This window comes from Opisthocomus hoazin, chromosome 6 (genome assembly GCF_030867145.1).
Source record: "Opisthocomus hoazin isolate bOpiHoa1 chromosome 6, bOpiHoa1.hap1, whole genome shotgun sequence".
In the NCBI taxonomy this organism is placed as follows: domain Eukaryota; kingdom Metazoa; phylum Chordata; class Aves; order Opisthocomiformes; family Opisthocomidae; genus Opisthocomus; species Opisthocomus hoazin.
The window spans coordinates 30,998,544-31,018,875 of record NC_134419.1 but is presented as its reverse complement, the minus strand read 5'-3'; the positions used below and the strand labels follow the sequence as shown (position 1 = coordinate 31,018,875).

At 52.8% G+C, this 20,332-nt stretch overlaps 1 protein-coding gene across 1 annotated transcript; it reads left to right on the top strand.

Annotated features, from left to right (window-relative positions):
* The first annotated feature begins 610 nt into the window (after nt 1-610).
* On the top strand, nt 611-20,136 carry RGSL1 (regulator of G protein signaling like 1). Its single transcript, XM_075424098.1, is given in 28 exon segments — nt 611-650; nt 719-807; nt 1,212-1,328; nt 1,468-1,531; nt 1,702-1,784; nt 2,058-2,132; nt 2,916-3,045; nt 4,030-4,134; nt 4,465-4,621; nt 4,781-5,780; nt 6,360-6,456; nt 8,428-8,616; nt 9,268-9,384; nt 9,811-9,919; nt 11,192-11,385; nt 11,872-11,989; nt 12,507-12,603; nt 13,023-13,152; nt 14,107-14,205; nt 14,208-14,293; nt 15,023-15,141; nt 15,467-15,566; nt 15,568-15,593; nt 15,760-15,872; nt 18,466-18,560; nt 18,675-18,742; nt 19,036-19,149; nt 20,058-20,136. Coding segments are annotated over 28 exon segments (3,810 nt in total).
* The last annotated feature ends 196 nt before the right edge of the window (nt 20,137-20,332 follow it).

The following is a 20,332-nucleotide window of genomic DNA, read 5'->3' as shown; positions in this document are numbered from 1 at the left end:
AGGGGCTGCAGCCACGGTGACAGAAGGGGACGTGACACTCAACACAACGGTGGCTTGTCAATGGCCAGAACGAGAAAGCTCAGGGCTTCTTACAAACACAAGTTTGGCAGAATCCATCCTGCAGCCCCACCTTAGCCAAGCAAGGGAGAGATGTCCGGTGCAGGAGAGGCCACAAAACCTCTGCTCCACACTCTACACAGGCCATGAAACACTTCCCACTCCCACCGACAGCACAGAGCCACAGACAAGCAGACCCGCTTCTCTACTACGAGGCCCATCAGAAACCCCGTTCATGATGGTGCCCGAAACCTGGAGGGCATTAGCAGCCCTGCCAGGTCTGACACCACAACATTATAGACAGGGGGATCAAACACCCACCTGGGGAGCAGATTCCTCCTCCTTCCAGGGAAACAGGTCACTGCTGCTGCAAAAGGGATGTGGTTCCTTCTTTCTTGCTCCTCTTCCTGCTGAAGGTTCTCCAAGGTTGGGCCTCAGCCCCAGGTCGGATGAAGCAGGACAGCTAATAAGGAAGCCGGGGTTGCTCTGTCCGGGGCAGACATAGCAGGGTCTCTTGTGAAATTTCCATCACCATGTGAACGTGACGGCAACCATGCACGGTGCCAAGGTCCTACCAAAAACCTGGTTTGAAGGTGAGGAGTTTGCCCAAGCAGGGAGAGGGGAAGGTCTTCGCTTCAGAACTGCCCAAGTGTGTTTGCAGGGCTGAAGGTTAGGAAAGACACTTCCCCGAAGGACAGCAAAGCTGGAGGTGCCAAGAGCCTTGTGCTCTCCAAGGACCTACCAGAACAAGTGGGTCACAAGCAGCATGGCACTCTAGAACACATCCCCAGGACACGGCAGCATGGTGGCCACCGGTGAGTTACCTTTGCTGGAGGCTACAGCCCCTCTAAGCGCACCCCAAAGGGGACAGCGGGGAAAAAGCAGTCTTAGGCTTCTGAAACGTGGGTCCTCCCTGTGACACAGCTGTGCCTTCATGTAAGTGGACACTTCCAAGGGCATCCACCCGTCAGTAGGCTGATGCCAGCCCAGCCCCTTGCATCCAGATCTTTCAGACATGAATAGAACTTCACGGGATAGCGGGAGGTGTTGGGCACAACTGGCATACTGCCTTGATGTCCTGGGTGGGTGGGGTGGGGGTCTGCAGTGATTGTCACAACCTGCCCCCAGCCTGACGGTGCCTGCTGATTTGGGAGAATTTGCTACCGGAACCTGAGCAAGAGGACTCAGAGGGCACCGGCGTGGTGGGGCTGGAGCAGCAGCACCAGCACGTGGTTCCTCTCTGTGACAGCAGGATTATACCTGCTGTCTGGGTAAGGTGGAGGAGCACACCCCGTCCCTTCCACTCACAGCATCTCCTTTCTCCTGCCCCATGGATGCCACCACATTCGTGCCCAGCCTCCACGAACCACATACCTTTGCTATTTAGGAAGCTCCATTCCAATTTTCCAGCCTCTGCGTCCAGCTGAACCTGGTGCTTCCCAAACACCCTGTGCCACCCACCCAGAGCACATAGGTGCACTGGGACCCAAATTTCACAGACTGTCCCAGGTCCAAATCCTCCTGTGTGTGCACAGGACAAGCCCATACCACACAAAGTCCCTCCCAAAACTCATCCTTTGTTTCGCATTTATATCACACTTGGCAAAACAAAGCCCAGGCAACTTTCTCTTCTCCCCCTTGTAGCAACCATAGCTTCCAAGGACATAGGGCTGCTGCTGAGAGATGACGTTTTTGTCTACTTTTTCAACACGTTCCTGAATCTTCCTGTAAGTCCACTCCGCAACATAAAGCCCGGGACCTTACTGAGCTCTTCCCAGGTGAAATTTCAGCTTCTGTGGTGTTGAAGGCCCCAGGAAGACTGGGAATACACCACACCCAGGCTGGAAAATGAGGGAAGCCTGAGGACCTCAGCTTGGAGATAGAGGTCTGAAAGGGAAGATGATGCCCTTTTCCATAGTGAGGACTAACTAGACCAGCTGGGCTCTGGGATCCCCTGCCACCTTCCATCTCCTTCAGCTCTCCCTTTCCTTTCGACACAGGTTTTTGGCCAGACACCCATTTACATCAGCAGCATGGGCCGGTGGGACCTCTGGCCAGAGCTGCTGGGCCACATGGTGAGATAATGCCCCGTGCAAGGAGGGTGAGGAGGAGGCAGGAAGGGCGCAGGGGAGGGAAGGAGCTGGTTTCTCATTGCCCAGGCCACTCTCTGGCTCTCCTGTTCATGCAGCCAGGCGATTATTTCAAATCCAGGTGTCATTTTGCTTTTAAGCCCTGGGAGGAGCAGAAGCCATTTAAAGTCCTGGTGCGTGGGCAGCTTATGGGATGCGTCCAGCCACCCTCAGTAAACATCGACAGCAGGAGTTAGGGAGTGCGCGTGTGGTGGCAGAGAAGGAGCACACAAACGTCAGCCCCTCGTGTCCTGTATTCCTCCTGAATTCACCAGGAGTGAAGTCATGTTGCTCCTCAAAAACTGGCTCAGCCCTCCCCACTGACGTCTCCCTTCCCCACAGCCACGAGGGCCGTTTGCGGTGCTCAGACCCCGTAGCAAAAGGGAACCTTGCTCCTCTCGGAGCTGCCGGAAAGCTGCCGTGCCTTCCTGCCTGGGCTCTGGGAAAGCAGGCAGGCTGCGAGGAGAGGCAGCCTTGCAGGCAGCCGCACAGCGCTGGGTCTCCCAGGTTTGCAGGGAGAGCTTGGGGGGATGCAAGCAGGGGCTACAGCTCGAGTATCCCCCTTCTTTCTCAGCACAGGGATGGTGTGCATCGCTGTCTAGCAATAGGGCACCTTCCCCTGCCTCCTTCCCCGGTCGCAGAGGCCCGTACTCACCCTAATCCCCAGGCGAGAGACAGCTCCTTGCTCACAGCCTAATCCTCTCCTTGGGCGCCAGGGCTGCGACACAGGATCCCAGCCCCTCGACTTTACTGGCTTGGCTGGAAAAGCACCACCTGCCTCACTTCTGCAAATCCAGCCTGTGCCTCCACCTCATCCTCTGCCAGAAGCTCCTGGGTTTCATTCGGCCGGGGGAAGCAGGTGAGTCATCACGGCACGGAGGAAATCGGAGCGGCTTCGCCACCGCAGCAGGGCTTCCTCTCGCCGGGGCTGTCACTGCCTGGTGCCTGCCCAGTGGGTCGTGCCTCTGCTCCGGGTTAAAAAGGCGTTGCACGAGCCATTTTTAGGGATGCAGCAGATCCCGGGGTTTCCACGGGATGCCCAGGGATTTGTCGCACAGACTTGGTAGTGCAGGCTCGCTGCCTCCATGGAGTTGAGCCAAAATAGCTGCTTCACAGGGTTTACCATGGTGTTCATGGGTGGAGTGGGGCTGGAGAGCATCCTCGGGCATGGGAAACTGGGATCCTGGCTTTTCGGGTTTGCTGCTGTGCAAGGTGCCCCAAGCTCTCGCACTGTATTGCGATGTGCTCCTAGTCTGACGCATCCTACGCTGGGAAAACAGGCCTATGCCATGGTCTGTCCTACGGGCAGCAAGCCTGAATCGTGCTCGGTTTACCCCTAAAACGAGCCTCCTCAGCCCAGCCACCTGCTTTGTCAGCCTGCATGTCAACGGGAGAGAAGGCCACCAAACGGAAAGCTGTGGCAGCTGGGACATAGATTTTCATTGCAGAAGAACAAGCAGTTCATCGAGGCTTGCTCCAGCGCCATTTCTGGACGCATTGCCGCTGCCTCTCCCGTCAGGTTGAACTTCAAGTTGGAGGATCTTGAGGCCAAGCCCCAAACTCAAGCAAAAAAGATGCATGTTTGCAAGGGGGCACGAGAACTAGGTAGACTACCACCGACGTAAGCAGGTTGTACTCGCAAACACCACACATGCATCCCACCACCTGTCTGAAACTCCCATTTCAGGGTGGTTTGCTGGTCTCCTGCCTCACAGCACTGCTGCCCTCCAGCAGCCTCTGTCAGGGAGGCTGAGCTATGCTGGTGTGGTCTGGAGGGCTTTCCTGGGGACCGCTCCTGCGTGCACGCCCCACGATGCCATGCTCTGCACTCTCTGTCTGACAGCAAAGATGCTGAACTGGCAAAGTGCTGACCGGTGGCTGCTGGAGTAGTGCATCAGAGGGAGCCAGGGCATGTGGCACTTTCGGGCCTTCGTCCAAGGAATGGCAGGTGGGCATGGGGCGCTCCATGGTCCCTTCTCAGCCAGCTGTGGGCACGCTGCCCGGCAGGACACCAGCACAGAGCTGGGAGTATGGGTAGGCGCCAGTGGGACAGGAGACGCTGCGTTCCCACACATGGCTTTGGAAGGCAAGCCAGCAGCAGAGCCCCAACAAGCGTGCTGCACGCTGAGGAGACGCGTAGCCCTAGCTCTTCTCTACATTGTTCCCTTAGTTCATCCAGGCATTCTTTCCTTCTTTCTTAAAAAAACCAGGCTGCTTCACTCATCAGTGGGGGTTTCCAGGGACTCCCTCCAATTCTCCTCCCTTGTCTGATCCATAGGAGAAGAACTGACCAACTTCTGGCTCACCACCAAACGGCTCCTGGGGCTTGATGTGTCAGATGCCAGACAGAAGGACCTCTGCTTTTCCTTGCTCCACAGGCTGAAAGCCAAGCACCTGCATGAAGGCTCCAGTGTCATCACTCTCTGCAAGACCACCCTTGGTAAGAAACATGGGAGCTGAGGATGAGCAGTGCCCTTCCAGCAGGGTGGACTTTCCTGGATGCTCCCAGGGAGATGAGATACCATCACCAGCTTTGCTTGGCTGGGGAACAGTCTATATGGAGCTATTGCTCTATCATAATCCCCTGCATCCATTTCAAGGTCACTGACAAAACCCAGGCACGTTCAGCCCATCAACACCAGGAGAGAGATCCTAAGCAAGATACAGGAACATGCCCTTTTTGTGATTCAGAGTTACTGGCTCCCTAAGTTCTTCATCCACTGCAAGATGGGCATGGAGTCAGAGAAATCATGCTGGCCTCTGCTGCAGGAATATCGAGAGCGTTTACTGCGATCTGTTCCCCCCAAGCAATACTTGCAGGAGCCCTCAGACCTTTCGGAGAACCTCTTCCCAATGCACATTAGAAGAAGCCAGGGTTTGTCAGGGCCCTACTGCAGCAAGACAGCCAAAGCAGAGGTCTGGACTCTGATCAAGGAGGGAAAAGACACCCAAGAAATAAAGATGCCCAGTTTTCAGGTGCAACCAGAAAGGCAGCCAGGGCCAGCTAGAACTGCTACACAAAGCTTCACAAAGGAATTGCATCTGGATAAGGGTGCTTTGGGACCGATTCCTCAGCAGTCAGAGCATCCTGCATACACTGCCTTCGGAGCCAAAGGAGGCACAAACTCTCCCAAAAGACCTAGACCCAATGCAGATCGGGTCCTTCACCTGGAAGACCTCTGTGAAGAGAATGCCCTCTCTAACCTGCGTTCCTCTACACCCCTCGTCCAGCTGCCATCTCTGAAAAAGCCAGCTGAGACCTTGAGTTTCCTTCCCTGGGCCTTTAGCGCCGAGTCCTGCACGGGACGGCCTTTCAGGGACTTCTTGAGGTGCCAGGACAAATCTATGGAGACTCGTCTCCTGGACCTGTGGCATGACCTGGAGGAATTTCTGCCTCTACTGCTGAGCCCCGGCAGAGAAAACAGTTTCTTCCTACGTCATGTGATTTGGGAGAAGATATGCAAGACCTACCTGGAGGACGACACCATTCAGCAGCTTCCTCTGGAGACCAGGACTCTCAGGAGCTTGTGGGACCGTCTGAAGTCTGGAGAATTCTCCCCCTGGATATTCAGAGCCCAGAAGGAGATTTGCAAGGTACAGAGCAGTTCTGGCAGTGGTCAAGCTAGGAGATACAGCTGACATTGGCATCCCTAGGCTGATATGAGGTCTGCAGGCATGTTCAAGAAGAGAGGTGTTTGGAAAACGAAGATGAAAAGAGATTAGGAAGGAAAGAACTTAGAGTTGCAAGCCAGCTAGTACTGGAACCAGTGACCAAGATGTGCCAGGCCAGTGGAGAGGAGCATCCTCAGTGGTTTGCTGGGCAGTGGAGCAGAGGCAAGCAGTCATTTAGCAGCTGATGACCTTGGTTGTTAGACCCATAGGCCAAGGGACACAGGATGGCAGGACGATGGCTGTCCTTTTGCATCTGAGTCACTGGTTCCAGCACAGCATGAGTAAAACACATTTACAACCCAAGCACTTCTGGGCAACCTCTGAGCAGCCCAGTTGGCCAACCTGGGCACATAGCTCCCAGCTGAGTTGTCCTGGGTGTCTCAGCCAGGTGTGACCTTCCCCATGGTGTCACTGCTGTGACCTCAGGGTACGGCAGGGCTGAGGGGTGCCGGTTTCTGCTGGGACACTGGCTAACAACAACCCACCTTTGCTCCTCCTCAGGTGCTCTGCTGCTTCTACGAGGAATTTCTGGCTGACGATGACAGGACGTTCCTCCAGTTTATGGTAAAGGGGACGCACAGGGGACCCAGGCATCCTCGTGGGGTGTGCAGGCTCCAGTGGGGATGTGAAAATTTGGAGGCAGGGAGGGAGGGAGGGGAAGCCCAGCATTAGCTGAAGTGGTCCAGCATCCCACTGTGTCCCCCGGCCAACGCTGCCACAGGGCGATACAGCAGAGCCTGCTCTGGTCCAGATGCCTGGAGCGATGATCCTGCAGCATCCAGTAAGACAGCAGCACTGCAGGAGCACCCTGCGAGAGCTCACCTGAGACAGGCCACCATCCAGCCCAAAAGCAAGGAGACTCAAAAGCAGTCTTCCAGCGTAGGCGGGGGTGAGACCAGCAGCAGGCAGTGTGCACTGGGTAACTGCCCCATGGGCAAAACACTTCTGGGAATTAACTCTCTCCCTTTTTTCCTTGCCCACAGCAAATACTGCTGTTGATGTGACTCATGTGCAGACACACATGCATATGTCCCTGTCCCAGCACATGATACTGGGGGAAGAGGGCCTGCAGCCTTTTAGCCTATGATTCAAAGGTGCCCAAGTTTTTCCACTGTGTAAAGGGATGATTTAAGAAAGCAGAGTCACACACAAGCACTCATCTTCCCAGATTACTGTTCCTCTGGGCAGCAGAAATCCCAGTAATACCTCATGTTTATCCGCGCCCTAGATGCTGGTGTTACACCAGGAAACCTCCTCGCAGACCGAACACCCCCCAGCATCCCACCTACATCCCTGCCCAGCCCACACAGACAATTTTGCTCACTGCAGATGGTTTTTTTTCAATCAGACCATTAGGCTTCTAGCCAGACTGCAATGTAAAATTAGCACCTGATCCTGGAAATGGTAAGGAGAGGCTGTCAGGGCTAGTGCCCCGAAAGACCTGGCTCACAGAGATGTCAGAGTCTCCATCAGCAAGAGCTGAGCATTTCGGAAAAGTCAGCTGGCAGCTCTTGACCCTGATCTGTTAAATGCTCCTGGTTGTAAGTTAATTAGCTGCCCAGGTTTTTAAGCATCTCTTATCAAGGAAATCACTCCTCAGAGCACAGCCCTGCTCTGGGAGTGCAATTAGCACTTCAGCAGGTGTCGAGGCCATGCTCTCCACAGGCACCATCCCCTGAGCCAAGCTCCTCCTGGGCCTTGCTGCGCTGATGTCAGGGGAAGCGCTTGGGGGCTTAGAAGGGTTATTTTCAGTCCTTGCTCTCAGCAGCGCGTATCTCACTCAGAAACCGGCCACTCTGACCCTGCTGTGCGGCGAGCCGTGCAAGCTGCTCGCTGGTGGGGAGGGTCTTAGTGGGGGGGCGAGGGAGGCCACAGCCAGTCCCAGGGAAAGGAGCCTACTGAAAAGGCACCTGAGGTTCCACGTCTGCTGGTGACACCTTCGGGGCTGTCTTCAGCTCTCCTGGGTGGATGTTGACCTCTTGAGGAAAGCTGCTGCCTTTGCTGGCAAGGCATTGTCTGGACTACCTGGGGGACCTGCTGCCTGTCCCTGGTACATCCCAGCTGCAGGCAGATGTGAGCCAGCTTTAAGCAGCTGCACGGGTAAGTTTAAGGTCTATGCCGAGCTTTGAGCTCACATAGATTTCATAGAATCATTAATGTTGGAAAAGACCCCTAAGATCATCAAGTCCAACCGTCAACCCAACACCACCATGCCTGCTAAACCATGTCCTGAAGCGCCACATCTACACGTTTTTTGAACACCTCCAGGGACAGGGACTCCACCACTTCCCTGGGCAGCCTGTTCCAATGCCTCTTTCAGTTAAGAATTTTTTCCTAATATCTGATCTAAACCTCCCCTGATGCAACTTAAGGCCATTTCTTCCGGACAGTTTAAAGCTAAATCAGAGACCTGACTTCGGTAGGTTTGCACTCTAAGCCACAGTAAAACGTGCAGCTAGCCCATCGGGCACACTGCAGGAGCAGCTCCTCAGACGGGGTATGAGCTCTGTGCAATCACCCTCTGCTCTTCTCGCCGTAGTTTCCGCAGGGTGAAGTCCCACTACCCGAGATGCTGTTGGGAAAGATGAATGTTTTCTCCTGTCCCAGCGGATAAATGAGTCCTTGAAGCTGAGCCAGGCCTTGCATGGCACGAGGAACTTGGAAGGTCTCTCCTCCAAACACTGGCAATTAATTGTCACTCGGGACCTCCGGAAAGGAGGCTCCATCCAGGCAGAGGTGGAACTTTTCCTGTCCAGGATGGGTAAGAGGAGGGTCTGGATTTCTGCCAAGGCTCATGTTGGCTCAGGCTGATAGACCATATTTCATGCATCCGTGGTGACCACTGCCCATAAAACACGGGCTTTGGTGCACTGCTATATTGCTGACAGCATGTGGACATCATAAAGTGGGTTGAGACAGGGTATCTGTGAGCCATGAGCTGTAATCCAAGCCTTGGCAGTGACTTACGGGCCAAATTCCCTCCTGGCAGTACCAGAGGTACCAAACACCACATTACTGCACTGGCCTGGGTCACCAGATCAAAGTGACTGAAACCCAAAGCCAGCAACAGCCACTGTCACCCCACTTCCACATGTTGACCTTGTCCTGTGGACACTGGGACTGGCCATGCTGAGGTAAGACCTCAGCTTTGTCTTCTCACATCATCTTTTGAGAATGACATCAAGTTTCTGGGTACTTGCTGGTGCACTGGGAGCCACAGCAGTCAGGTTACGTAGCTTGTGAGACCTCAATCACACCTGAGAAATGCCGTGTCATGAGCAGATCATGGGAACAGGACACACAAGGGGAAAGGGAAGGCAAGTGGTGATCATGATACAGCACTGGCAGCAAGTGCTGAAGGGCTGTCATAGCCAGGAGGAGTGAACATTGGATCTCTGCTCTTCTCTGTCTGATGCAGATTCCCAGAAGATGATGTCAAATGAGCTGGCTGGTCAGAAACCCTCGCTGGCCATGGATAGCCCAGGCAAGGAAAATGAGCTTCTGTGTCTCAAAAGCCCATCACTTGGTGAGTCCAGCCTAAGCAGGCAAGAAGCAGGGTGGGCCCCCAACTATCATGCCCTTGAAGGTGCTCCAGCTTACCCTTAGGGGACCGGACAAGCAGGGGTCTTCCCTGCTTGCATCCCATCGTCCGGTAGAACATCTCCAGAAGGAGAGAGAGAGGCCTAGCCACCTTTGAAAGGCATATGTTTTGGGGTGTTAATCCAGCCAGAGAGGGTGGGAGTGGGAGGGCTTCTTTGAAGCAGACACTGAGGTGGCCAAACCACACAGAGGCAAAGAGTTCCCCAGTGTTTCCTGAGCTGGGCTCACCGTGCAGACATCGACATAGTGGCTCTGGGGACAGCCTGGGCTTCTTTGGGTTCCTCTGCAGACAGCTGTGAACAGACTCTGGTTGTCACCTGAAGAAGGGGCCAACACTGTTCTGTCTCCACAGACACTGAACCTGAGAGAAGAAAGAGGAGGACTGTTCCTATGAGAAAACCCAAATCAAGAATGGCAAAGTCCACCACTGTTAAAGTAGAGAAGCTGTCTAGAAGACCCAGGTCTGGCACCTTGCAGCACAGGGCTTTGCTGGTTTTTGCTACTTCCACTCTTTCAGCAGGCAGATTTTTCCCCAGAGCTTCCACTGCTCCATGCTTCATTACCAGGCCCTCTCAGATGCAGGCATGGGTGGCCTGTGAGTCTGAACTGTAGAGTTACTGGGGAAAGGAGAAAAATGTTGTAGCAAACCCCCAACCTTGCGCATCTCATGCACTTCATCCTCAGTCACTCCCTGGCATGCCACCTGTACTACAGCTGGGCAACTCTTAGATTCCCCCACAAAATCACGTGATATCAGCTTGTGACAACACATAAATCTCTGTACTCGTTGACCACATAAATGTCCATATGGCTCACGTGTCACCTCCTGGGAATACTTCAGTCCAGAGTTCTCGCAGCTTCACATACATCAGGATATAAATGGTAACCAGGACACAAGTCCCGAGTAGGAGCAGCTCTTATTGTTCATTGTGAAAGTCAGTCTCAGGAGCCACACTTAAACAAAGAAAATGTTTGACACAGGCCACTGATCTTCAAATAAGGGTTTGCTAACCTCATAAATAACCCAAAAACCTTCATCCACTCCCAGCTCTGGTTTTCTAAAGCTCTGCTGAATCTTTTTAATGTGGCTGTCCTCTGGCTTTACAGCTGTTGACAATTTTCTGATCTACCAGTTGCAAGCGGCAAGGGTTTTACACTTCAAAATGTCCTCTCCACGGCCAAACCCATGAAGCCCTCTGCCATCCAGTGGCACTTTACTGCTCATTCTCAGCAAATGCCAGAGGGCAGCACTACCATCTCCTCCCACCAGTGCTTCCAGGTGCCCCTTCCTTACTTGCCTCCTTCCCCAGTCTCTGCAGGGCTGTCCCACTCCATTTACAGGTTCTGAGGTCTCTGGCACGGTCCCAAAGTCCTGCCTCCTCCTTGACTCCTTGGGTGAAACCTCTTCAGGCTAAGATCAGTCCCTTTGGATACGTGGCAGCAAAGCTGTTGGGCAGGTGCACCTACAACAGATAAGAAACAGCTTGTCAGGAGATTTCCCCCCTGGATTCCCAACTGCTTGGTGGATGTGCAAGGCACACAAGGGAAGCTGTGCTCCACCAGTATCTTTACTGGCCCATCTGCTTTACAGATCCCCAGGCACCACTCATCCACATGTTTGTAGCTCTTCTTCAGGTGTCTCAGTCCTGGAGAAGCAAGCATAGAGGTCCTGGCTCTCTTCCAGGTTACTGGTGGCACAGAGATCACTTCTCCTGGCATCTCCTCGTGTACAGGCACTTCATGAAAGTACTGCACAACCCTGCCCACCTGCAGTTCTTCAAGCATTTCCTCAAGGAGCGCAACGCAGATGAACCACTGTGTTTCTGGATGGCTGTGGAGAAGCTAGTCGCAGAGACCAACCCTAAGATGAAGAACCTCCTTATTAACAGCATTGTTGGAAATTATTTCCATGCCAAAATCCCAGCTGGTAGGCACCTTCCCACCCTGCACTTTACTCCATTCATGATGAAAGCCTCCTTTCCCTGAGCTGGATGCTGGTTGCAGGTTTTATATCCCCTTGAAGGGACCTGCCAATTCTCCTTTGCTGTCTAGTGGAGTATTTATTTGCTGAGGCCTTCCGCTGCCACTTGTATTTCTATGAAGGTGGTCTATTTCTTTGGCAGAATCTACTAACCAAGGCCTGCAACATGCAATTCCTGTAGTGGCCGAAATAGCTGTTCCCTAGCTTGTCACCTTTAGATGCTCTTGGAGACACAGCTTCACTCACAAAGTATGCAATTAGCGCTGTACAGAAAGCAAAACGGACTAAAAACCAAAATTCAGCAAACAGCAGGCAGGGCAGGCAGGCAGAGATGGAACAGGGGGCCACTTACAGATGTGAGGGTAGGAAGAGATGTCACGGTAGCTCAGGGGTGGCTGGCAGGGACAGGCAGTAACTGCACTTCTCTTCCAGAGGAGCAGCTGGACTGTCACACTTCCATCATCAAAGAAATACATGAGGCAGAAGTAGTCAGCCCCTTCATGTTGATGACAGCACAAGTCTTTGTCCAGAAGGCAATGGAAAAACGATGGTGAGGACCTGGTTTGAGCTGGTTCCTAAATCCAGGGGTTACACAAACACATCCTTCCCATGGGAACCTGAAGGTGACAGACAGCAGCTGCTACAAACATATTTCCCTATGAACTATCAGATGGTGCATCAAAATCCCAGCCAGACCCTCATCCCAGCAAAACTGTGGTTCCAGCTGCTGATGCATTTGCCTGTGCAAGGCTAGCAGGACTTTTCCCATGGACACCGAATCACTGCTGGGCTTGCAGGGTGCTGAGATGGAGGAAAAAACATGCTGCAGATAAGCAGGGTGGACACTCCCCAAGCAAGCTACATGCAAGAACAGAGCCCAGGGGAGGGGATTCAGCTCCCTGTCCCTTTCTCCAACTCTCTCCAGGTACAGAAGTCCTGTGAGACTCCATCCCCAGGACTATCCCTGTCAGCTGCTCCCCACATTCCATCACCCTCCCACCAAACCATTGCCCTCCTCATGCATCTGTTTGCCCTTGATGGTCTCTCACTGGTCTCATATCTGGCAGGTTTAAAGAGTACCAGGACCTGTTTCGCCCGAGTGATACACATAAGTCTAATCTTTGTTTGCAGCATGGGATGGGGAACTTCAGTACAGACAAACTGGTAGGGAAAGACTCTCTGCTGGCAGGCAGATGTTGTCCGAGCAAGAAAGAGAGGAGATGCTGTGGGTCAAGCAGTTCTCATGTAAATGGGGTGAGGGGGTCAGACTTGGAGAGCTGCAAAAGGCAGCTGGCAGGTAAAGCCTCACTCCCACAGGCTCTGGAGTCCTGGTCTGTGAAGACTTCACTAGATTTGGCCAGGACTGGCCAAGTGTTTCACACACTGTTACCTATGGCCCCCCCAGTGAAACCCAGAAATACCAAAAAGCAAAGATGATGGCTGGGTCACAAACCCCAGTGCCAAGGCTGAGCTCTGGTGCTCCAGCTCATAGTGGTGGGTCCAAATGGGAGGGCTCTGTCTGGGAGCAGCCCCACTGCTGCAGCCAGGGGCTGGCTCCCCAGGGCTGTGCCATGTCTCCATAGCGGTCAGCCTGGTGTGCTGTTCAGGACATCGTCAAGAGCACCTGCAAGTTCCGGAGGGAGATGGACAATACCAAACACCGTACAGAGTTTGAGGACTTTCTCCGGCAGGAACTAGGAAATGAGGAGGAAAGTATGGCTCATCTCCTGCCACCCCCTCTTTCCTCCCGGAGGTAGCCCTGAGTTTAGGCAGAGAAGTAAATAAGGGAAACCTGTGGCTCATCTCCCATCCCCATATGCCAACCTTGTTGCCAAGAAAGCCAATGGTATCCTAGGGTGCATTAAGAGTGTGGCCAGCAGGTCGAGGGAGGTTCTCCTCCCCCTCTACTCTGCCCTAGTGAGGCCCCATCTGGAGTACTCTGTCCAGTTCTGGGGTCCCCAGTTCAAGAAAGATGAAGAGCTACTGGGAAGAGTCCAGCGGAGGGCTGCGAGGATGAGGAGGGGACAGGAGCATCTCTCCTACGAGGAAAGGCTGAGGGAGCTGGGCTTGTTCAGCCTGGAGAAGAGAACGCTGAGAGGGGACCTTAGAAATACTTATAAATATCTGCAGGGTGGGTGTCAGGAGGACAGGGCCAGACTCTTTTCAGTGGTGCCCAGCAACATGATAAGGGGCAACGGGCACAAACTGAAGCAGAGGAAGTTCCATCTGAACATGAGGAAGAACTTCTTCACTCTGAGGGTGACGGAGCACGGAGCCCAGGCTGCCCAGGGAAGCTGTGGAGTCTCCTTCTCTGGAGATATTCAAGACCCACCTGGACGCGGTCCTGCTGTAGGTAACCCTGCTTCGGCAGGGGGTTGGACTAGATGATCTCCAGAGGTCCCTTCCAACCCCTAGCATTCTGTGAGAAGGTTACTAAGCTAGGAGGAAGGCTGCACACTGGAGGGGTCTGAATTCCCAGGAGAGCCTGGCTGCAGGAAGGCTGTAGCCCACCTAGGTAGAAAGACCCTCAGCAAATTACTTGCACTCAAGGAAAAGCAAATAAAAGTAAGGTGAAGGAGCAGGGTATGGGCTTAGCATCAGATGCCCAGACGACCTCAAACCCAGTGCTGGGAAGAGCAGGACACAACAGCTCTTCCCCTCTCTCAGACTTGCCCATCAACAGCGTGAGCACTTACCACTCCCAGACGACCTCTGCCAGCAGCCCAGAGGACAAAGAGGTGGTACTAGTGAAACGCCAGCTGTTTAACAGGTCATTACCATTAACTTCCTCATGGATGACCTCCGCTTTTATCTGGAGATTGACAAGTAAGTTCCCTTTCCATCCAGTGCTCAGGTACCACCAGTCTCCCATCCTGTGGGTAGTGCCCATCTCTCAGCAGGGGATAAAGCTTGGTCCACGGATTTGTTAGTGCATGCTAGGGGTCTGTGCTGCTACCCCTAAACTCCCATCAGCACCTCTACACAAGGCTGAACATCACATTGCAGCAGAAGACACAACCAAAGTCTCACCCCATAGCTGTCTACATATAATGTGCTATATAATATATAATATAAGGTTACCTGCCTTTGGAGCCCCCAAAACCCTCCATTTCATCCAGGAAGAGTCCCCTGGCTCAGGGTTCCTCTTTGGGTGTCCTAGAAGAACTTTTGGTTTGATAATCCCAAGCAATCCAACATTTTGCCTACAACTTTTTTGACATGCCAGTGGTGGCATTTCTCCATTGACTTTGTCCAGTTCCCTGACAAACTTGTAAGAGCAAGCCATGGCCAACGCACAACAGTCCCGCAGTAAGCACACCCCAACATGTGCAGGACCAGGTTTTGATTCCCCTGTTTTCCTAAAGAAGGGCAAAAATCACATCCCCCAGGTACATGCCGTGACTATGAGGGTGGTATAAGAGGGAAGTGGCTTTTCATCCTCCTGTTTCACTGTTCCACACCTTGTGGATTGCTTTTTCTGGCCCAGCAAATACGAAGCTAAGCAGGAACATGACTGTCTAGCCTAGTAGTCAAGAAGACTTGTCTCAGAGCAAGACCCCACATGCCTCTGCAGGTTTTCCAGGCAGTGGAAGCTCTGGCAGCTCAAAACATACAGTCAGAAAAGGAAGTTGCTTTTCTTAAAAGTAAAGCCGTCATCATCAGCAAACTCTTCCTGAACTCCGATGTTCCCCCCAAATCGCGGATAAGATGCTGGGACCCGCCCAGGAAGGCTGAAGGCTGCTGTCTGCCCATTGCTCAAGACCATCACATCGCAGCTGCGAGCAGCTGTGGGGAAAGGGGAACCAGGCAGAGGTTTGGATCTGCTCCAGCCAAGCATGCTGTGAAGCTTCACAGCATGCTCTGGAGGCTTGGGACCTCCACTTGGGCTCCAGGGAAGGGGAACAGATCCACCACCAGCTCAGAGACTGCTGAAATGTGAGGTGGGGTCAGGGAGAGAACCATGCTCCTAGGCCCCACCAGGAGTGTCCCAAACTGCTTCGGTCAACCAAGGTCTCTTCTGCGGCCAGGTAAACGTCTCTGAGGAAGAGAGAGATTTAATCTGGAGTTTATCGTCCAAGGGGCTACTAAACCGTATGCTCTACCACAGGGCTAAGGTCATGATCTTCCCCCATCCTGATGCATTTCTGGAGAAGGTACCTGTCCCCTCTCTCCCAAGGTGGCAGAGGCTCTGTGGATGCCAGCCTCTTTCTCCAGCCACCTGTTCCTCTGACATGATGAAAAAGCAGATGAGACATTCCCCAGGAGCTCAGCTGTAGATGTCTGCTTGGAGGTTTGCTGTCTTCAGTATTTCTCCTACAGGTTCTGCACCTGGAAGGTGATGAGGAGCTTTCAGGTCTCCACGAAGGACAGGGTGCCAATCTCTTCACCCATTACAAAATCCTCCTCTGCATCATCTGACAGCTACAGTCCAGGTAAGCCGAGTGCCTGTTCCCCTGCTCCACATTTGTCCTCAGGCTTGTTCTTCCAATGCAGAGATGACCAGACCTGGGTTTTCGGTGTCTCACGAGGTTCTCTTTAAAAGAGCCAAACTCCTTCCTTCGCACAGCCGCTTCATACAGCTTTGAGGACATATGTGGTGCAGGTCTATTGGAAAATGAACCAGCTTTGAAACTGTTCCTTCCCATCAAATTCAGTCAGAATTGCCCAGTAGGTTTTTAGACATCTCTTTGGGGAATAGGGAAGTCGGTGCAGAGACTTCATGAGCAAAGAACTGTTGCATAACTCTTGTTTACTTCAAAAGCCAAGTTAAAAATACACTTGCACACACCCTAAAACAGAAATAATGCAACAAATCTTCTGGGTTTCAAGTCAGAAGGGAGCAGGAAAAGGCAAAGAACCATGTAGCCAAACAGCAGGCTCAGTGGCATTACATGGAGGATGCTTTGAACACCTATAACAGAGAAAAAGTTTCATCAGGATTTGAGGTGACACTCGTTAGAACACCTCCAGGGAAAGAGAAACATTTTTTGCCCCCCCTCTGCATCCACTTGTTTAGTTTCAATACACGGAATAACTCTAAACTGAAAATCACAAAGAAAGTGATGCTAAGTGCTGTCAGTCTGCCTGACAACCTGGCTCCCTAGCTGAATATTCATTTGGTAATTGTCTAATTGATTTTTGATTAAAAGGGAAGCCAAAATAGGAACGTACTAATCGTGCTTTGACGGTCGAGTGGGTGTCAGCAAGCTGGTGTTCTGCTCCCTGTCATTTATCACTGTCAAGCTCTGGTTAAAAATCAGCAGAGTTATGAGATTTTGATACCTACAGGCAGGTGCTCAAGCTACTGCTCAGCAGCTGAGCTGGGGTGACAGACCCCCATACCGACGTGCTCCAAGACTGCCAAGCCATGTCTATTAGCTCAAACCACCCCATACCATGGGTGTTCTCCTGGATAACACGCAATGTTCAGCTGGAGTCTCCACCTTGCTACAGAGCCTCATGAACTTCTAGGGCCTTCTAGCGATGTTCAGCTGGAGTCTCCACCTTGCTACAGAGCCTCATGAACTTCTAGGGCCTTCTCAATCATAGGTTTCTTAATGCAAAAGCCTATTGCCACTAGAAAAAAAAAAAACAGACAAAACCTAACCCACCACATGTGTGTTCCCAGCTAGCGACATGCCAGAAGCATTGTGTTGCACAGGAGCTACCTGCTGCGTTATCTGGGAGAAAGACCCATGTTTGCCAAGGTCTTCAGCAAACCAGTAGGGAGAGAGACCTTCAATCAGTGCAAACTGGTGCAAGGGTTAGGACAGTCCCACCGCTGCTCAAGCAGCACAGCCCATATTTAACTACATAGAGCCTCAGAGCGTGAGTGCGCTGAGGTGCTGCTCCAGAGAGATAGCTGGGGACATGTAGAAAAGACAGTGATCTTTCTCACATGGACATTAATCCTTCAGTGAACATCCCTGGGACGTTTGTCCCCAAGCCACAGCTCCTTGTAGCAGCTCACAAGGATGAATAACCTGAGCCATGCAGATAAAAATCCCTCAGCTTGGGCGGTGTGTTGTGGGAAGAGAAGTGTGATCGCTCTGACCCGTCCCACTCCTCCTGCCCTTGCCTGCGTGTCTGGCACGTCCAGCCTGGCTGAGTGGGAAGGGCAGACGCCATCACCCCTTGGTAGGGCAGAGCGGTACCCACGGGGTGCAGCGCAGGCTGGCTCCCGCTCTGCATCACCTGCCGACCCACAGACAGCCCCGGCTGCAGCAACCTGACCATCAGAGAGGAGCAAAGCAAATCAGGGTGCCACCCAAAAATAGCTGCTGTTTCTGGCTGCACTGGTGTCCGTGCCACCTTGCTCAGGATAATTTTCTGCACCTTATCACACTTTCACCAATGACCTTTATCTAAGGGTATTGCTTTTCTGACCTTTAGATGAAAATCTTGCTTTTCAGCTGGGGAAAATTGGTTATGTGGTCTTTAAAAGGCACTAAAATTGCTAGGGAAAATACCTGTAATTCCAGAGAAGCCCTGCTACCGCCCACATCTTGCTTTTCTCTTGTTTTGAGGGCCGCTGCTTTGCGCAGCCGTGGTGCACGTGCATCTGGGAAGGTGCCAGACACGAACCCGTGTCCCATCACCAGGCGTCACTGTGGCACTGCCTGTGCCTCCACAGAGAGCAGAGGGGCAGCTCCTGCTGAGGCTGGACATGCTGCCTGCACCCCACTTCGTGGGCATGAGCAAGGTGCTCCTCTTGGGAGAAGCCACCCATGCGGGCACAAAGCTGGGAGCACGTCTGTCCCCATTTCTCCTTCCTCACAAGCCTCCCGTTTGTCATCCAGGACCCAGAGCTAGGGTGGGACATCACCCCAGCCCTGCCCTGCGGCCCCCAAACAGCTTCTCAGCCAAGGAGATCTGGGGGACTCATGTCCTTGATCAGCCAACCCTTCCCTGACCTCCATCCGAGCCCCATGGGATTTGAAAGGGACGACACATCCTGCTGTCCCCCCTCATTTGCCATCAGAGCGCTTGGCGCATGGTACCACTTCATCTCGTCTCCCTCACCAGACAATCACACCGTCATTGTCTTCACGCTCCTGAATGGGGTCCAGATCCTGCTGCCATGGACCCAGAAGACAATGGAGCCATTGGAGGAGCAAAAGGTGAATGAGGGCCGAAAGGACCATTCCTGCTCCAGCTGCTGGCATGGGAGCAGGGCTTTAGGTCTCCCTGCATCGGTCCACGATGGGAAGTTTGTGCATGTTGTTTTTCCTCAGATTCAGATAAAAGTCTTGAGAAAAGGCTCTCACTCAGCAAGTCTGCTGCCTCCTGTCCTGCGGAGCAGGTAGGTGGTCGCAGAAGCAGTCTACGTCCCCCAAACCACACCAGCACAAGCACCTGCAGCAGCAGAGCTATGAGACCCCTTAAAACCCAGAGACCAGCTGGGTGGGTCTGTGCAGGATGCTGGTCAGCCCCACCATCTCCAGTAACATTCACAGAAAATCCCCAGTTGCTGCACCTCTCTGTGCCCTGAGCAGCCCCCCCGGGAGCACACAGCAGTGCTCTGCATCCCCGATCACCCACACTCTGCCTCCATCAGCAGCAGCCGCTGATGCAAAATCTCCCCCCTCCCTGTAGGCACCGAGGGAAGGACAGACATCCGAGGAATAACAGACCTCCCAATCTACTGTCCACACTGAGCAGGAAGATGATGTGCTCCAGGAAAGCTGAGCAGCCCAGACACACTGCATAGTACGCACTTAATCAGCAAGAAGACCTAAAAATAAAGCAACTCACAGCATCCTCCAGCCTGCCTGGTAGCAGAGCACAGCAGCTTGCACCTCCGTGACCATGGCACAGCTATTCCATGACGCATTTCCACCGAGGAGATACCCTTGTCCACACAACAGTCGCTTTCCTCACATCTATCTGCAGAAGACTACACTGCCCATGGCTGGAATCCAGTAACAGTGTAAATAAATCACACTGGTTACACAGCACAACACCACCTTTGAGGTCTTTTTACAAGACATTTGGAAGGTGCCTAAAGCCAGCAAGCAGTCACAGTAAATACCTGAGGGTGGGGGTCCTCAAAGACCACTGGTCCCCAGAGCTGTGCTCCTCACCGAGGACCAGGATTACCTTTCCTTTGCTCCACACACCTCACAGACTTGTCTCATCTCCTCACACCTCCCTGCTTTCCACTCAAATGAAATGCCTCCTGTGGGTGGGAAGGCTAAGAGAACCCACCTGGTTTCCTACTCAGCTGTCCCTGGGTGGTGAGATGGGGTCTATCTTGCCAGAGCCTTTCTGAATTTCCAATCAAAATCAACTCGTGCCTGACTTGGGGCCTCAGCATGTTTTTTTAAAAGCCAGTATTTTTACAAAGCACTAACCAAATCACATCAAAGACCTGCATTTCCCCTAGGTGAAACTGAGTCAGGGTGGCTTTGCCAAGTCACCACAAAGCTACAGAAATCCCAGATGTTCTTTGGACCTCATGAAGAAAAGACTGCAAGCCTCCCTCCCTTGCAAGCTCTCAGCTTTGTAATTTTGAGCTATTTGTAGCTACTTTTTAACCCTCAGATCCCAGAAGATTGCATCCCGGGAATGACGCAGGTGCATTTAAGGCAGGTGATGACGTGTTTCATATTTGTCAGTTACGATTATCAACACTTTGGTTCTGAAGGATCAAAAAATCCAAACAAACCCCAAGTCCAACAACATTTCTATCAATGAGGCACTTAGAAATGGCATCAGCCACCTACAACCTGGACCGTGACCAGCTTCTCAAAATGCCCTTGTGCTGTAGCTTGATTTTGCCCCGAAGGTGAGCTGCGTTTTTGTGTGCTTTGCACTAGCCCTCCAGGCTCTGCAGCCTGAGCCCAGCTGAGCCTGGTCCCTAGAAGGCTTCACGGATGTGCCTGAAGCTCAT